At 33.1% G+C, this 18,431-nt stretch overlaps 1 protein-coding gene across 2 annotated transcripts; it reads left to right on the top strand.

Annotated features, from left to right (window-relative positions):
- The first annotated feature begins 9,969 nt into the window (after positions 1–9,969).
- On the top strand, positions 9,970–15,103 carry LOC144559985 (G protein alpha subunit 1). Of its 2 annotated transcripts, none has more exons than XM_078309151.1 (14): positions 9,970–10,111; positions 10,291–10,413; positions 10,502–10,574; positions 10,693–10,730; positions 11,478–11,567; positions 11,735–11,812; positions 12,074–12,181; positions 12,260–12,361; positions 12,457–12,512; positions 13,369–13,503; positions 14,153–14,270; positions 14,360–14,419; positions 14,507–14,586; positions 14,773–15,103. In XM_078309151.1, exons 2-14 carry the CDS (start codon positions 10,321–10,323, stop codon positions 14,948–14,950), a joined length of 1,209 nt encoding a protein of 402 aa, XP_078165277.1. In that variant the 5' UTR covers positions 9,970–10,111; positions 10,291–10,320; the 3' UTR covers positions 14,951–15,103. The 2 variants fall into 2 exon arrangements, with proteins under 2 accessions (XP_078165277.1, XP_078165278.1); XM_078309152.1 differs by having other exon boundaries at positions 14,177–14,270.
- The last annotated feature ends 3,328 nt before the right edge of the window (positions 15,104–18,431 follow it).

Consider the following 18,431-nt stretch of genomic DNA (forward strand, 5'->3'; position numbering starts at 1 on the left):
TCAAGAAATTAGAAAAGGAAAAATGCATAAATTGGGATAAATTGGTGTTGTTAAACTTGATTATTGTATATTTATTAACTGATATCACAAGTATTTCTTCTTCAATCAGAACAAGTATAAATGTTGATTGTTGTGTATTTTCTTTTCGGTTAAGGGCTTATATCACAAGTATTTTCTTGAAAACCTCACATGCTTATTCAGTGGTTCATGTGCCAGGCAAAAGATAGAAATCATGTATGTTTTAGAATATATTGTTATTAGCTAGCAAAAATGTCAAGACAATATCTTTAGAAACTGAAATGCCAATAAAAGAGAAAAGAGAATAAAATTAAGCATTTCTTTTCTGACAGGTCACGTTATTAAAGAGGATACAATTACTCGTTTCTTTTCTGACCATCAGTTTTTTTTTTTATGACCCTTATAGTTTTTTAAATACTGACAATCTTTTTGTCTTTTTTTCTTAAATTAGGGCACGAGGAAAGAATTCACAAACACATAGGAGTAAGAAGTCGAAGCCGTGTGATGCCATGAGTTGATAATGTTTGATTGTCTAATAGTTGTGGTGTCTACTATTTTTTTTGCTATGATTATGATTGCCATACTTGCATTTTGTATGTTTATAACTTGTTGGTACTGCAATGGTGTTTTTGAAACATAGTAGTAGACATTTTTAAAACTTGTTAGTATTGCAATGGTATTTTTGAAACATAGTAGTAGACATTTTTAAGTTATAATACTTTTTTTCTACTTTGAAATAGCTTATGGTAATTGGTTGGTTATATGAAAAGTTATATAAAATCTATTAAAATATAATTTATATGAAATTGGTTGTTTCGACTTATATATGTTGAATGCAAATTTCTCTTTGTATTTCAAGTTGCTCATATTGATCAATCAGATGCAGTAAAGGAATCGGTTAATTCTTGAAAACCTCACATGCTTTTTTAATTATTGCATTTTTTTGTCAGAACCTTCCTGGTAAGTAAAGGAATCGGTTAATGAAGTTCTTAATGAAATGAGAGTGCAATTTTTCAACTAAACATTAAGATAAGAAGTTGGTGACACTGTGCTTGTGCTTCACAAAAACTAAAATATTAAGATTGTAAGAAATTAATGACACTGAAAATATTAATTTTCTGTATAATTGGTGATGTATTAGAATTTCCTACTTGCATTGGATATGATTCGATGGATTTTAATCCTCACATCTCATGCAAAAAAATTATCAACAGTATCTTTTGTTAATTAATAAAAGATCAATTTCTTGAGATCACTAAACTCATTGATTACACAGAAACATCATGCAAAAAAATGCCAGTTGCTTTTCTGATATGCTCAGTGCTTAATCACATAATTCATTGATTAATAAAAGTATTTATGTTATAATCCGAAAAAATTAAAGTAATAATTAACAAATATTTTATTTGATTATGCCTAAAAAAATGTTAATTAAAAATAATTAACGATGTACTAATTAATTGACTAAAACGAGTTAATTTCAGGAAATTGTTAAAAACTAATCGAGCCGTCCGTTTCAAAACAAAAATCAATTTTTAAATAAAGGAGACGAAACGTTACGATATAACTATGATTTAAAAGTTATAAATAAAACTAGATTAAGACATTAAATAAAGTGAAAATTGATTATTTGTCTCTCCAAAACCTTTCAATTGTAAAAATATCATTCCAAAATTTAAAATTGTAAAAATGTCACTCTAAACTTAATTAATTTATAATTTTGTCACTCCAAATAATTAATAACTAAAATATTCTCTCTTCTTCTCCTGCCTCATCTTCTTCTTCTGCCATGACGAAAGGTCTGAAACGAACTGCTCTAGCTTCATTATTTAACGAGAGATGCATCGCAACTGGTCGAGAGAAAGCGGTCAGCGAAATAAAAAAGTAAAAGGTTGTCACTGAGGCAGGGCCAAGTATCACCGCTATTTATTGTACCAGAAAACATCCCCCGGCCTCCTTACGTAAGTATGAAACATGTGCCAGAGATTTCTAGTGAACTACAAGTGCACGACTCCGAGGGGATTGCTCGTATGCAGGATTCTTGCCGATTGGCTGCACAGGTTTTGGAGCATGCTAGTACATTAGTTAAGGTAGCATATTGCCATATTGCCATCTTGAATTTAATTTACATATTTATAACAATTTATCATATTGCCATCTTGATGTGCGTTCCCTGAAAATTTGATGCGCCGTGCAATCCAATTGAAAATTAAGTCCAAAGTGGTATGCACAATTAGCTCTGATTAGCCCCAGTGGTCAAATTGACTGCCTGGTGAGTGGTGACCCCGAATTGTCAAAACCAAGCTACAGGAACCTGACAAGTTGAGAAATAACAAACCAACAAGAGCTTGGTCAAATCAGTGCCAGTGATAAAATATCTATCCACAGAAATTAAGATACACATTTGGTCCTTAATTATATACGAAATTAAGATACACATTTGATACATCTTATCCAACCAGTTGCCATGCATTTTTTACCAAATAATGAAGCTAGAGCATCTCATTCCAGGTCTTTTGCCATGGCAGGAGAAGAAGAGGAGGAGAATGAAAGGTATTTTAGTCATTAATTATTTTGAGTGACAAAATTACAAATTAATGAAGTTTGGAGTGGTATTTTTATAATTTCAAATTTCGGAATGACAATTTTACAATTTGAAGGTTTTGGAGTGGCAAATAATCAATTTTCCCCTAAATAAAATTAAGAGTCTATAAAATAATAATCACGAATACTCGAATTTATCGTACGGAATTTTAAAGGAATAAATCCCATGAAATTAGTTTAATTAAATTGATTAGGTTATAAAGAATATACATTTTTAAGAGCAAAATTAAATGCTGGAATTTTATCAACCGCTCGATCACTATCTAGCATGAATCTTAAAGAAGGTCCTTTTATTAACACCCCACCCTATCTCCCTCTCTCTCTTTGCCTCGTGGTTCCATTCTCTCCCGTTTTCGCTAACCCTAGACCTCCCTTCATCCCCTCCCGTGGATCCCTCTCTTTGCTCACTGGCTCCTAACCCACCCCCATTTTTGTCCTCCTCCCTGGAGAAAGAGACGATGAGGACTCCCCGCTCTCTTTTTCTTTGCTTGGTTGTGGAAGTCTGTGGGGTCTTTTCCCTTGTCAATGCCCTGTATGGGCAACGACCCTTGCTCACATGCCAGTGGCGACTTCCGTGCCCTTGTGAGCGCCTACCCTCTGACGGGGCTTAGTTGTACGCCTCGCATTTACTCCTCTTTGAGTACATATGACCCGCCATCCTCTCTATTTTGTTCTTTTGGAGTTTTGATTTGAAATCTCATGTGTTGAGAGCTTTAATCCCTCTTTCTCTCTTTTCCATTTTCCTCTAATTGACTTCAAATTACCCCGACCCGTTAAGGACATGTTGTGTTATTGTGAAATTCGGGTGTCTTGTGGTATCTCTTTGTTGTGACTCTTGTGATTTCGGGAAGGTCGAGAGGTGAGGCGAAGAACCTTGGAACCGTCCATTGTCCCGTTGCTCTGTTTGTGTGTTCAAGCTCTCTCGGGTAATTGTCTAAGCAACCCTTGTTTCTTAATTTGTTATTGCGATTGCTTGTATCCAATACGGGTTGTTGATTTTCCCGATTGGATTAGCCATTTGTTTGACCATGTCGGTGCTTTGTGTGTTCTGACTTGATTGTGCTGATTTTGTTCCCTTTCTCTATTCTGAATTCCCTCTGGTTTCCTTGTCTGATCTGACATGGGGCTGGTCATGCTCTTTGATTTGTGCCTTGATGTGTGTTGTCTTGAAATTGTGCTTATTGAGTGGCGTCAGTACCAGTAGGTACCAGTTGATGGGTCCAAAGTATTTCAAGGCATATTGGACTTTGAACAAAAATACAACAAGTGTCAAGAGAATAATAAGAAGATGATGTGCATGAATTGTCACAAGGAAGGACACTCCATACAACACATACTACAAGATTTTTCCTAGAGACAAGGATGAAAGAGGAAGACAAGATAGGAGTGTTAGTGTAATAATCTAGAAGTCAATAATACGATAATTTATCATAAAGCTTTGTTCATGAATTGGATGATTAATATCATTTTGTTGCCTTGAGTATTATTGAATTTATGGATCATTTTGAGTTCATGACTGAAATTGTGAAACTCCATAATATAGATAATATATACTCTTAAAAAGTCACTAACCAAGGTAATTAGCAAGAACACTAATTACCGTGATAAGGTTAGTATGTGGATTAAAATATGGTTAAGTTTTACAAACCACCTGACACGAGATGTCATTTTAATCACATAGATACATGTTCTAGGAACATGATATTTGACAGACCCCGAATGAAACATTAAATAGAATTGTGTTCGTGTCATTTATGTTTTCATTCAGTGTCAAGTTCTACAGTATGAGGTATTCATCTTTCCTACTAAGAAATGTATATGTGCGATTGTTATCAAACGTTGTCGGTAAAATGCAGTTATAACGGTAGCTCTTCGGTATACATGACTTAGCTGAGGTAGTGATGGTTTACCAAGAATACTATTTGTCCCTTGTATCTCTATACGAGCTATAGCATCACTGGGCCCCTTGATAGAGTAAGATTATCTGCTAGCGGTATAATTACAAGAGTAATTATATTTGATAATCTGCTCAAGATCAAGAAAAGATTCAGTTAGCAAGGATGACACACATCTACCTTGAAACTAATCTGATAGCTATGAGACAGAAGAACAGACACAAGTAAATTGTTTACTGGATCGTGATATTGTACTGTACATCATCATCTGTGTAATTGGATGGTCATGATGTGTTGCCAGATGCCGCTCATGATTATAGAAGTTAAAACAGTTTTAACTCTGTTTACCAACATAACACAGATCCTATTGGGTCACACCATATAGGAGTTAATCGAAGAATCTTATTGTGATTGATTATAAATTGGTTATGATCAATAGTAAGATGGTTATAATTAATTATACGTGTTATAATTAAATTATAAATGTTATATAAAAATAACAAGCAAAAACATTGGTTAATTTATAAACGTGTGTGACACGTTGTATAAAAGTTAACCGGTTAATTTATAAATGTGCAGGACACATTGTATAAATTACCGAAACAACAATCGCAAGAAAAATATATATAATTGTTCAGAATAATTATACGAATATTATTTGTATTCGGGCCGAGGGCATTCGGGTCTTTTCAGATTCGTCCTTATCTGCATGACATGTCATCGATCCTATCCAGATGACACGTCATCGATACCGAAACAAACAACCGCAAGAAAAATATATATAATTGTTCAAAATAATTATACGAACATTATTTGTGTTCGGGCCGAGGGCATTCGGGTCTTTTCAGATTCGTCCTTATCCGCATGACATGTCATCGATCCTATCCAGATGACACGTCATCGATCTTATCCACATGACATGTCATCCTTATCCATTCAATGGAATATCTTGTAAATATGCCGAACTTGGAGGGCATTTTGGTCTTTTGGCAACCGACCCTAAACCCTATAAATAGGGGTGGAGGGGTAGAGAGAAAAATCGCTAATTCACTCATATCGTTTCGTGTCGAAACGGATCGGTATTTTCTCTCTTTCTCGGTTTCTCTCCCAAATAGTGTTTCGGTTGAGAAAAGAAAGTTATACGTAGTTGACGTATAATCTTGCGAGTTGTTGTGAAGTATATTTACGGGATCAATGAATAGTGTTTTACCGAATTTCGCGGTATGTCAGTTTTGCATATTGATGAAACTGAGCAACCGAAAATTCGTGTTTACGGGTTTTCGTCTTTTTCCCGTGAATAGTGTTTTTGCAGAATTCCGCGGTTTACGGTATTTCTAGCAGAATAAATAAACCGCTCTCCGGTTAGTCCTGGTGGATAACCGATAGAGGTATCACACATGTGATACTCCGAGTCGATTCCTTCCCTGGTGAGGCTCTACTCGCTCGGTCTGCATTTCTAACTGTGATTTGGAAACAAGGTATAAATATGCTATATTAATCTATTTAATTGGTAAGTAGATTAAAGTTTTAGAAATCAATCATGGAGTAGGTCTGTAAAAAGGATTAAATTGGGTTTTGATGCCAAAGGAATACTGAAGGTGGACCGCCTTGGAAAGTTTCCTGACATACCCCGTTTAATCCTGAGCTTAAGTTGGCCGTAGAAATATTTGTTCTACGGTCATTCCGCAACTTAAGCCTAAACGGGTTTTTGGTTACAGCACCATAAACCCCAACAAGGAGGTTGAGATCACGAACCAATAGACTCCAAGGTAAGAAAATGTCAACATGGAGCGATGATGAGTTCAACCCGGACACGGATGATGCACATGTAGTCAACCTAGCCTTGATGGCTAACCATGATGAAGCCTCCGATGTCAACATGAAAGAGATCATTTCCAGCCACAACATCACTAACAAATTCGCTATTGGAAACCCTAGAAGGGTAGCTAAGTCGAACAACAAAAAGGAGGACTCAAGTAGCACATATTTTAGCACCTCAAATAAGGTACATTTAAATTTCAATGTAGATGGATATGAATTTGAATGTGAATCAACTAGCAATTCATTTGAAACCAATGAAACTCAACCTAATTTGTCCAATGATCATACAATCACAAATAAGTCAAACATTTCATTTAGAGAGAGTCAAATTAGCAATAATGAAACTAGGTTGAGAGAGTTTCTCCGTGAATCAGGTATGTCTTTACTTACGAGAGATTGTATTATACAAGAATTGAGGTTTAAGATTCCAGAGCTTGAAATAAAAGCAAAAGAGGTTGAGTTACATACATGTAAATCAAATTTAGTTGAATTAGAGTCCATTAGACATAAGACAAATAATCTACTAAATGTAAATAGAAAGTTAAAGGCAGCAATTGTTACAAATAAAATGTTAGAAGATAAAGTTAAGAATTATGAATATAAAATTAGAGAATTGCAAAAGTTGAATAGTGAAAATAATTGCCAATGACATCTAGGTGAGATAGAATTATTAAAGGTGGAAATACAAAATTTAAAAATGGAAAATTTGGTCTTAAAATCTCCTAAAAATGTCATTAGTCTAGGTCTTGATAAAAATTGATAGAATAGTTAAAAATCGTCATTATCCTCATAACAAGTCAGGTGTTGGATACAAAAGGGAACAATCATTTTTGGAATCAAATAATTTCTTAAATTCTAGATCAAAAGAGAAACACACAAAAAATTCAAATAATAGTAATAAAAGATCACATAACTATGCATTTAGATATAAATACAATAACAAAAATTATAAGGATAATAGGATACCCAACAATTCACAAGGATCAAACAAAAATTATTCTAAAGAATCAAATTAATAGTTTCATGATTTAAAAGATAAAATATCTCGCAAAATAGAGTTCAAACTAATGATGCAACTAGAAACATTTTTCAACATCATAATAAATTTAAATCCTATCAAAAATAAAAATATTTCTCCTAAAATAGTAAATTGGAGTCAAAATGAACCTTGGAAACAAACTCAAGAGTTAAAATGTCACTTTCAAAATCATTTCAAGCAAGGTCCAACCATAAACATACCTCATCCATGAATATCTCGAAAAATCAACACTAATCTTTTGTATTTATTGTTGCAAGGTTTGCCACACCTCATTGGAGTGTAGGTTTAGGAAAAGAAACAACATGTCGAATGCTGTTTGGGTTCCTAAATCTAGGTTGGAGTAAAGCTCTAGATAGTATCTCCCCAAATTATTAAAATTCAAAATTATTAAGGGGGAGATAAGATAAGTATATATATTAGTTATTATCAATTACTTTCTTTAAATTATTATATATCCTTGTAAGTGTTTTTCATCAGTTCTTTAAACAATGATCTTAGATTTAAGTTAGGTATACTTGAATTCTAAGACTAAGTAATATCTCAAATTGCAACATTTACTCACAGGGAAAATAAAATTGTCAAACTCATTTCTAAAATTTACTAAGAACAAAATTGGCAAGGTTCCAAAATTAAATTGATTGAACTTAATTTCTAAATTTACCTAAGAATTTAGGTATTGACAGAATTAAGAAATAACAATAGTAATTGTTAAACTTATTTTAGAAACACCATTATGGAGACATAAAGACAATTTTTTTTATATGGTAATATTAATTGCAAAATCTATTTTACATGACTAAATTGCCATAACAAAAGATATGACATTAGTGTCAATGATAAATTGCTTTGTTTGATAAATATACATATTTGAGATATTATGCATTAATTGCTATATCATCCATGTTAATTGGAGTTGATTGGCTAAAATTACAAAATTATAATCTCATTGGAATTTAATCAAATTAATTACTTTCACTTACTAAATTTCAATTAAATAGAATATGTGGAATTGCAATATCCAATTTAATGAGAATCTTGATCAAATAATTATCTTTAATTTCAAACTTCTTATAATCTCAACACTTCGTCTATTTTAGAAGCAAAATTATTTAACCATTTCTACAATACAATATATCCTATGTGAAGAACATTAAAAAAAATGATCGAATTCAACAATAATTCTAATTTCAATATTTCCGCCTAATTTAGAGGCACAACCTATTGATCATTTATTACACTTCAAAATTATACTGATTAGAAGAATCACCAAAATGATCAATATTTATTCTTAAATTTCAATATTCATTAAAATTTCACAATATAATTTCAATATTTTTCCTAGAATAAGAGACTAATACACTTGATCGATCATTTTTGAAAAAATATAGGCCCGACAAGAAAAGTCCAATCAATTTTCTATTTAATTCCAGTTGAAGCCCTCTTAACAAGGGGTTTACCAGACTTATAGAAATTAACAAGTAAAAATATGAGCCAGCTTGCGAGCTGAGCTGAACTTTTGTTCTTTAAAAAACGAGCTGAATTAGAACCGAATCCTTTTACTTTTCTCATTGAGCCGAACTTTAATCATTAGCGACTCTAAATATAAAGTTGGGGTTCCCTAACCCTTTGTGGAATTGTGGGTTTATACTTTATAGCGGCGAGGATTCGCCACATGATTGACTACCTTTATCCGACTCAGAGGATTCGGAATGCACCTGCCTGATAGCCATCTGCAAAAAGCAAACACGTGTCGAAAAGGCAGGGCATGGTCAATCCAGTCAACATATACAGCTGTTAAGTTCGCAGAATCTGGCTCTTGATCCTCGAGACCAAGCGTCTCCGCTCTCCTGTCACGCGATTCCCCAGGCGCCTCACTTCCTCAGAAGAACGCAGTACAATATAGCACCAATAATCAAGAAGATTTGAAGAGATCGACAACAAATGCCACCCTGACAACTGGGATTCACGTTTTAATGGTTAGTAACCGACCAACTTACGATCAGTGTTTATCCACTGTAGAAACTTGCGAGGTGAGACTCATATCTATTGCCGTCGATTCAGAAAAAGGGTTGAAATGTTTTTATTTTTTTGTGTTTCTATTGTATTTTTATTTAAAAAAATATAAGTTTTAAAATTCAAAATAAAATTATTAGATGTGATATATGTTATTTTTTATGTATTTATAAAAAAACTATCGTATTTTAATTTTATTTTTATGTGAATTAATAAGTTAAAAAATTAACGTCTCTAAATTATCTACATTAGTAATTTGTTAAAAGCTCTTGATGATAATTAAAATAAAATTGAAATATTATAATTTTTTACACTTGCATAGATAAAATAATGTAGATCACATTCAACAATTTTATTTTAATTTTCAAATTTTATATTTTAAATTGTTAAAGTTTTTATAAATAAAGACACGTTAAAAAAATAGAGACATTTCAACTTCATAAATACGAAAACCTAATAAAAGGTTTAGACGCACAGTGAATCGGCCTTTGAAATTAATCTGGACTGTTCGATTAGGATGGGACGGTCCGAATTGGAAAGCATCTTGTTTCTCCATTTCCTTGTGAAATGGGGAGGATCTAGCTGGCTTGTAATGCATTCTGCTAGCTTGCTCCAGATCTCTACTCTCACTTCGACTGCCATACACTAATTCGTGCGCGCGAATTTCCACCTCGGAGGACTGGAACAACATTTATTTTGAGATTTTCTTCAAATCAAACAGGTTTGTGATCGATTTTGAAGTACATAGCTCCCTTTCTGCATAGATTTATCTCTCACAGCTGGACTAATTTCCCACAAACATCTCGATTTGGTGTCTTTCACACTCAAGATCTCCAGTGTTTTGCCTCTTCATTACCTATTTCTACCGACATATTGTCATTGTTCCTTTTCTTATTGTAGACATGGTTTTATCGAGAAAACTCTAGTACGATGCCCGCGCTTTGCTTTTTACTTGAAGGCATGGGTTCTTCCTGTAGTAGATCACATTCTGTCAATGAGGCTAATTCTGAAGAAAATTTTAAGGTATTACGTAATCTGCATAGTACCCTGGCTTGTTCTCATTTTTTTTTTTTCCCTATTGGTTACTCTTATTAATTGTTTCAATTCGTAGGCTGCAGAAATTGATCGTCGGATTTTGCAAGAAACAAAGGCTGAGCAACATATTCATAGACTCCTGCTTCTTGGTATTTATTTTTCCTTTTTTTTTTTGGGAAAGAAGTTTTTCTAGATGAATGTAAAAGGAATTGTTTTTGCTCAAATTTCATCGAGGCTTTTATTGACGGACAAAGTATCTTTTTCAAGGTGCTGGCGAATCAGGGAAATCGACAATTTTTAAGCAGGTGAGCCTGTTTTGTTAATTGCATGGGTACTTTTTATAATGACCTTTTTGGAAATGAATGTTGCATTTTTTTTTTTTTGGATAAAAGGCTGTTGAGCCCGTTTCATTAAAGAAACCTGATTACACACGATACAAGAGAAAGGGGAGTAGCACAATTGGTTAGGAAAATGTCCTAGTTGTTATATCCAAAGATCGAGAGTTCGATTCCCCTCACAAATCTTGGTAACTACTACCAAGTTTTAAAAAAGACACACGGTACAAACAAAAAGAGTGTAGCTAAGAGTTACTACTAACACCACCAGTAACCTACCAACACATGCAAAAAGTGAATGTTGCATGACGTGATTCATCAATTGCTAGATTGAACAAAAAAATTATGGACATGCATACATTGCCAATTCACTATCATGGGAGGAGCCTGATTCATCCCTTAATAAAAAATATTTTAAATTCAAATTTAGAAGGGTATAGGAGAAAAGCGTTCTCACTATGAAAATTGCTCTAGAGGCCAAATCTGTTGTTCCAGTAGACCAGACCATACCTTTTGAAAATGCTTGCACTGTGAAAACTTATCAGCCACTCATGTCATCTCATTGGGATGCTTATAGAAGAAAAATGAATAAAATTTGATGCTATGATCCTCAAAGTCTATCATGACTGTTTTCAACGGTTGTTTCTGCAGCAATTATTTTTTAAGGTCCATATAAGATGAAAGGTCCTTTTACTTGTGTTATTAATTTAAATGTAGATAAAACTTCTTTTTCACACGGGATTTAGTGAGGCTGAGCTAAGGAGCTATACATCAGTTGTTCATGCCAACGTCTATCAGACAATTAAAGTATGAAAACACTAAGGGTGTGTTTGTCTTTTTCTCTTTATCTATTCAAGGATTTAGTTTAAAGAAGTAAGCTTATTCAACCTTTTGATGACAGACTCAGCCATTGTCTTGGTTATTGTTAAACAATTATGTCTGTTTAACCAAGGGTTTTTCTTAAATTTTAATAGATATTGTATGATGGTGCAAAGGAGTTGGCTCAGAACGAATCAGACTCGTCAAAGTATGAAGTATCTCCTGATAACAAGGTTTAAAGCCCTCACTCCACCCCACCAAAAAAAAAAAAAACTTGATCTATACTTTGTATTTTGGTTTTATCAAAATGACTAACATGAGAATAATTGTTTCTTTCGGCCTAAGTCCATACGAGTTGAAAATGAAAATAGCAGAAATAAACATCAATTTGTAACTGTACCGGGACTTCCTGCTCTTGGTACCGATATTGTTACAGTAGTTATCTTCTGCTTGATATCTTTTGTTAAGTCATCAAATTGTTATGTGATCAACAGGAGAAAGGAGAAAGGCTGTCAGAATTAGGCAGCAGGTTGGATCACCCCTTCCTTACAAAAGAAATTGCACAGGACATTAAAAGCCTATGGCAGGATTCAGCTATTCAGGTGCATATTCTTTTAAGCCCTCTGCAAGATTCATGAGTATAGTATTGAATTGTTGATTTTAACAAATGTTGTTTTTAGGAAACTTTCTCTCACGGAAATATGCTTCAAATTCCTGACTGTGCTCAATATTTCATGGAAAATCTGGAGCGACTCTCTCAGCCGGATTATGTTCCTACAAAGGTTAAGCGATTACTACAAAATATTCCAACCCCTTATCATTCTAACAAACTCATGCATTAATTCTGATATAATACCAAATTGGTACTTGATAATAGGAGGATGTGCTATATGCAAGAGTGCGTACATCAGGAGTTGTGGAAATTCAGTTCAGGTAAATAACTTGCAGTGTTCTTTGTGATTCTTCATAAATCTTTGGTCAAGAACCCACAACATACCTTTCTTTGCAGTAAAAACCTAACTTTTGGTATTCACAAAAAACATGTATTTTACATAAACAGGGAATAGTCTAGCTTAATATTCTTTATATCAAGCAAAATTATACTCTGATTTTATTATCTTAGCAGAAATACGTTACTCACTTATAGTTTTGTTATCATTAGCTATGTGATTAGGGTTATCAGTTAAATGAGACAGATTACGAGGAATAATGAATATGGTTTGATTTGTAGGAGAAAATAATTTCTTACTATATGAGGTCTAAGTGGAAAAAAATGTTCAAACTATTGAATTAATGACATGTTTCTACCTCAAACATTGTTATCAAGGAATAATAGTGTTTTTCTTAATCTTTGCCAATACAAGTTAATGGCCAAGTTTGTTTATTGGTGTTTGCAAATTCTAATTAATAGTAGGTCCATTTTGCAAAACTTTATTGTTGTATTGAAAATACAAAATAGTGATAATTCCAGAATTCGGGAATAATTGTGGCAAGGTCTAAAGATTGTAATTTGGGTATAATTCCGGACTAGTTTGTTTGTCATAATGCATATAAATATATCAAAATTCTGAAGTTTTCATAAAGAAAAACAAGTTCTGTGAATTGGGTATAATTCAGGATGTAAAATTCATACAGTTTGTAAAATTTGCGAATAGTTCGAAAATATTCAGGAAATCTTGGGAAATCTTTTTTATTCATCTATTTACTTGGAAGGTTCTGAAAACAAATTAACTGCTAATCTTATTACCATTGTATTGAATCTAATAAAAATAAATGGGTGTCTCCCCAGCCCAGTTGGAGAGAGCAAGAAAAGTGGAGAGGTGTACAAGTTGTATGATGTGGGGGGTCAGAGAAATGAGAGAAGGAAATGGATTCATCTTTTTGAAGGTGTTACTGCTGTTATATTCTGTGCTGCCATCAGCGAGTAAGTTTGCATGTTTCTATATGTTCCTTCTAATTTTTATTGGCAATTTCATGTATATCCCTTGAAATTGTGAATACATGGTGGATAGTTATACTGTTGTATATAAGCATTCGTGCATGCCCTTATAAGGAACATGAAAGTTTTACCCCTCTTCTGTTTAAATCAAGAAGATTCCTAAAGTAGCCTGCTTTCCTCATTGCTGCTTATTTCTACACAAATGAGAACAAGGAGGATCATTCGGGCTGGAGCCCTATTTCACCCTTTCTTCCATGCAGTAAAACAGATACTCTGTAATTATTTATGAAGGAAATGTATCTTCCTTAATAGAATGAAAGTGAATCAAAGAAGTTCAAATTTTCCATGTTCAAAGGGGTACAAATGATTGTTGTTTTGTAGGCATGCACATAATATTTATAGTAGAACTTTTAGTGACTATCACCGCTTAAAATGGTAAAAAGGGAGTTCCAAGCCTTTGACCCAGAAATTTTGAAATACAAGAGAAATTGGGTTTCTTAACAAGGAACACAAACCAAAGAGTTTTGGATTTCTGCCTTTGTTCTTAAATTTTATTTAACTAGCTTGTTATCTTTTATGTTGGTTAAATAATAATAAAAAAATGAAAATTAGAAAGTCTGATTGTTATAGTTAGCTGTAATCGGTATGATTGGTTTAGGTATGATCAGACACTTTTTGAGGATGAAACTAAAAATCGAATGATGGAGACCAAAGAGCTCTTTGATTGGGTCTTAAAGCAAAAATGCTTCGAGGTACCTTTTCAATTCTGCCATTGCATGATTTCATATCACATTGTCCATTCAAATTCCCAAAGTAAGCCTGCCTTGAAACTTTTCTGCAGAAAACATCATTCATGCTCTTTCTCAATAAATTTGATATCTTCGAGAAGAAAGTTCAAAAGGTGAGCTTTGCATTCTTTTTATGTAAATATGTATGGTACTATTAATATTTAGTATTTGTTTGAAATTAATTTTTGTATATCTGAAAGGTTCCATTAAGTGTGTGTGAGTGGTTTAAAGATTACCATCCGACTGCATCAGGAAAGCAAGAGGTGGAACATGCTTATGAGTGAGTTTCTTTTTTCCTATATAATATTGACATTTTTAATTTCTAAATTATTACTACTTTCTGTAAACAACTCTCTGTGGTTTTTCATACATTCTCACTGAACATTTTTTTTTTGAAAAAAGAAGGAAAAACTATGATAAAGTTATAAAATCATGGAGCATCATTTAAATCTGAAGTTATCAACAGGTTTGTGAAAAAGAAATTTGAAGAGCTATATTTCCACAGTAGCAAACCTGATCGTGTGGATCGAGTGTTCAAAATATACAGAACAACAGCCTTGGATCAGAAGCTTGTGAAGAAAACATTCAAGCTGGTAGATGAGACCCTCAGGAGGAGAAATCTCATGGAGGCCGGTTTACTGTGACAAATTTATATATTGCATTGAATTACTTTATATCTTGTTGGAAAGTACTCTTGTGATTCTTTAGGTGGAAAAAGAACAACTGTTTCCTCTCTTCCCTAACAGTAAGGATGGGGATTTTTAACCTTTTGTTACAGATGTTGGCTTGAAGTTTGTGTCAGTTCTGATATGGATGCTTGGTAGGAATTTGTGTACAAGCATTATATGAGCCGTTTTACGAACTGTTTACTTGTCTGGTGTATATATGAGGTGGAGCAAAGTTAGGGTGTGATATGCTTATTGGGATGGGTTGGTGAGTATAATTTCAAAAATTTATCGGATTGATTTCAAACTACGAATTCAAACTGTTGAAATCCATCTACCACATGAGTTATGCATGTACATATAAAGTTTTGAAAATTTCAAATTTATGTAGTACATGATTAAGTGGTTAAAAAAATGATAAAAAATAAATATATAAAACAACTTATAAAATAAGTTATAAAATATATGTTTTTTTTTACCGCTTAACTTTGAACTGTATGAATTTAAAACGTTCAAATTTTGTAATGTACATGCATTATTTATGAGATAAATGGATTTTAATGGTTTGAATTTGTTGTATGAAATTAATCCTATAAAATTTTGAAGTTGTGCTCACAGCACACCTAGCATTGTTCATGAGGTGATGTACACGGGCGTGGTTTAGCTATGAAGTTGGAGGAAAAAAAATGGATCAGATTACGTTAAATACCGTCATTTCATGAGAAGTTAGCCAATTTCTACTTGGTAGCCACTACCAAGGTTTCAAAAAGAAGAGAGCCAATTTCCCTTGTGTCCATCTAAATAGTTAAATATAATTATTTAAAATATAATTAAATAAAATGTTAAATGGTTAAAAGGGGATAAAAGAAAGAATATTAAATTTGTACGGGAATATTAAATATTGTGGTGTTTTAATGGAGAAATTGGCTATTTCGAGATTTTTGATGGACACTAGAAATTTTCCCTTTCTAGAAAAACTAAATATTACATGCAGAAAAGTAAAAACGAAATGATAAACTACTCAAATTTCCATTTTATTCAATGATCCGAACTGACGCAAATGATGTCTATTTATAGGCAATTACAATGGAGAAGGAATTAATCAAAATTAAGCGTTCACTCAGATGTAACGACTTTGGACAAGATTCTAAAGGGTGGTGGCAGTGTCTCTTCGTTTAATTATTTGTTTGATCGATGCTCTTTCACCCCCTGATCTTTCTACCTAAATATATTCTCTTTCAATTGCCCCTGGATTGGGTCAAAATCATATGCAAAACGGGTCACTTGTGACTCCGATCGTAACAATCCGCTCACCTTGAAGACATGCTCGTCCTTCCACACTATTCCGGGGATGTCCGATCGATTGGTGTGTTCAATTGTACTCGAACATAAAAGACAACCAGTATTACATGATATATAATCAGTTGAACTTGAAAGACAACTAGAGGAAGATAAAAAACTAGTAAAACATGAAAGATAACCAATAGAACACGAGAAAGATAACTAATAGAACACGAAAGACAATCAGTACAAGATGAAAGACAATCAGAAAAATATGAAAGACAACAAGTAGAACATGAAAAACAACTAGAAGAATATTAAAGACGACCAGTAGAGCATGAAAGACAACCAATAAAACATGAAAAACAAATAGAAGAAGATAAAATATAACTAAAAATAAATAAAACACAACCAGTAGTAGATGAAAGACATCAAGTAGAACATGAAAGACAACATGTACAAGACGAGAAAGTCAACTGGAGTCCCTAACGACACTTAGAGGGATTAAGTAGGGAGTCTCAAATACTCTTAGACATTTTTTGATTAAATTCTCTAAACAGACAAGTCAATCAAGCGTGTACAAATAAAGTACATAGAGTAGAGTTTGAGGAATTTCACACACAAGCTAATAATGGAGTTCGGCGTAAAAAACCTACATCTCCGGGGTAGATCAACCTCGTCGGCGCCCCCTTTATATTACTCAAAAAGAAAGGATACAACTTGTGACACGTGAGCCCAACAATGGTGGAAAGTTATGGCCTAACTTGTGTACAAGATGTGCCTAGAAGCTCGAGTTGGAGAGTCCCTTGGGATCTTCACACAGCTATGGATATATGTGAGCAGAAATGCTCGAGCTATTGTACCCTTTCGCACCATACAAGTAGGATGCACTAGCTAGGATGGAAATGCTATAGAACTAAATCCTAGACACTAAACTATCTCATAAAAGATAAGTCGAGTGGATTTGAGATTGTTGAGAAGATATTGAAGTTTAAACTCACTCAACAATGAAAGCTTTCAAGTGTAGCACAATAAATGTTTTTTGAAATATGGGAGATGGCTAGCTTACATGCCCGGTCCTGGGGCAGGGCATCCGGGGCAATGGCCCCGGGCCTCAGGATTCAGAGGGCCCCAAAAAAAATTTTAGTATGTATATATTACTAAAAAATATTTGTATATATTAAAAATAAATAAAATATTAGAAAACAAATTTTGTATATATAAAAGCTCTAAACTTTTTTATAAATAGGAATGATCTATTGGCATATTAATAAAATAATATATGTATATAAAGGTAAGGGTATAAACGGTCGGATATGGATCAAATAGTGATCGAACCGTATCTTTATCCGTTATAATTTTTTTGAATACGGATGCGAATATGGATAGTCTCGGATACGGATCGGATATTAAATGTATACGAATACAGATGAGATATCGGATGGATATGAATATAATTCGGATAATTAAAAAAATACTAATATACATTCTAGTAAAGTATAATATCTAAATATACTTTTTTTTTCATTCATTAATTAGATCTAATATTTTTCATAATAAATACAAAACATATATCATATTACCAAAATATTAGTCACTATTCATCTCCTAATATTATATTGTTAATCAGAAATATCAATTCAAGATTAATAATGTTTTTTTTCTAAGCATACAAGACAAAAAAAATAAAGAGAGTCTTGAACCAACTACATTAACGATCATATATCAATACCATGCAACTAAAATATAAGTAATAAATCATTGGTATTTAACAAATAATTTCTTGTGGAGTAGAGGTGTAAATGGTCAGATAAAGATAGTTACAGATAGTTAATTATTAAACTGTATCCTTATCCATTGTAACTTTTCGGATACGAATATGGATGCAGATACAATAGTTAATTATTAAACAATATCCTTATCCGTTATAACTTTTCGGATATGGATACAGATATCGATAGTTTCGGATACGAATATAGATCAGATAATTTAAGTAATTTTTCTGATTCAGATCCGAACGAAATCGGATAATATCTAATTTATTTACACCCCTATGGCCCTATATAAAGGACTTAAATTTTTATCCCGCCCCGGGTCCCAAAACCTTCAGGACCGGCCCTGCTAGCTTAACAATTCTGAAGTGAGATAACTCTTTATATAGTGGGGAATTCATATTTAC

This window comes from Carex rostrata, chromosome 9 (genome assembly GCF_964058835.1).
Source record: "Carex rostrata chromosome 9, lpCarRost1.2, whole genome shotgun sequence".
Lineage (NCBI taxonomy): Eukaryota > Viridiplantae > Streptophyta > Magnoliopsida > Poales > Cyperaceae > Carex > Carex rostrata.

Coding starts and splice junctions, on each gene's coding strand:
- LOC144559985 (XM_078309151.1), top strand. CDS start 10,321: ATGCCCGCGCTTTGCTTTTTACTTGAAGGCATGGGTTCTTCCTGTAGT. Junction 12,362..12,456: donor CGGATTATGTTCCTACAAAG/GTTAAGCGATTA, acceptor ACTTGATAATAG/GAGGATGTGCTATATGCAAG. Junction 14,587..14,772: donor GAGGTGGAACATGCTTATGA/GTGAGTTTCTTT, acceptor AGTTATCAACAG/GTTTGTGAAAAAGAAATTTG.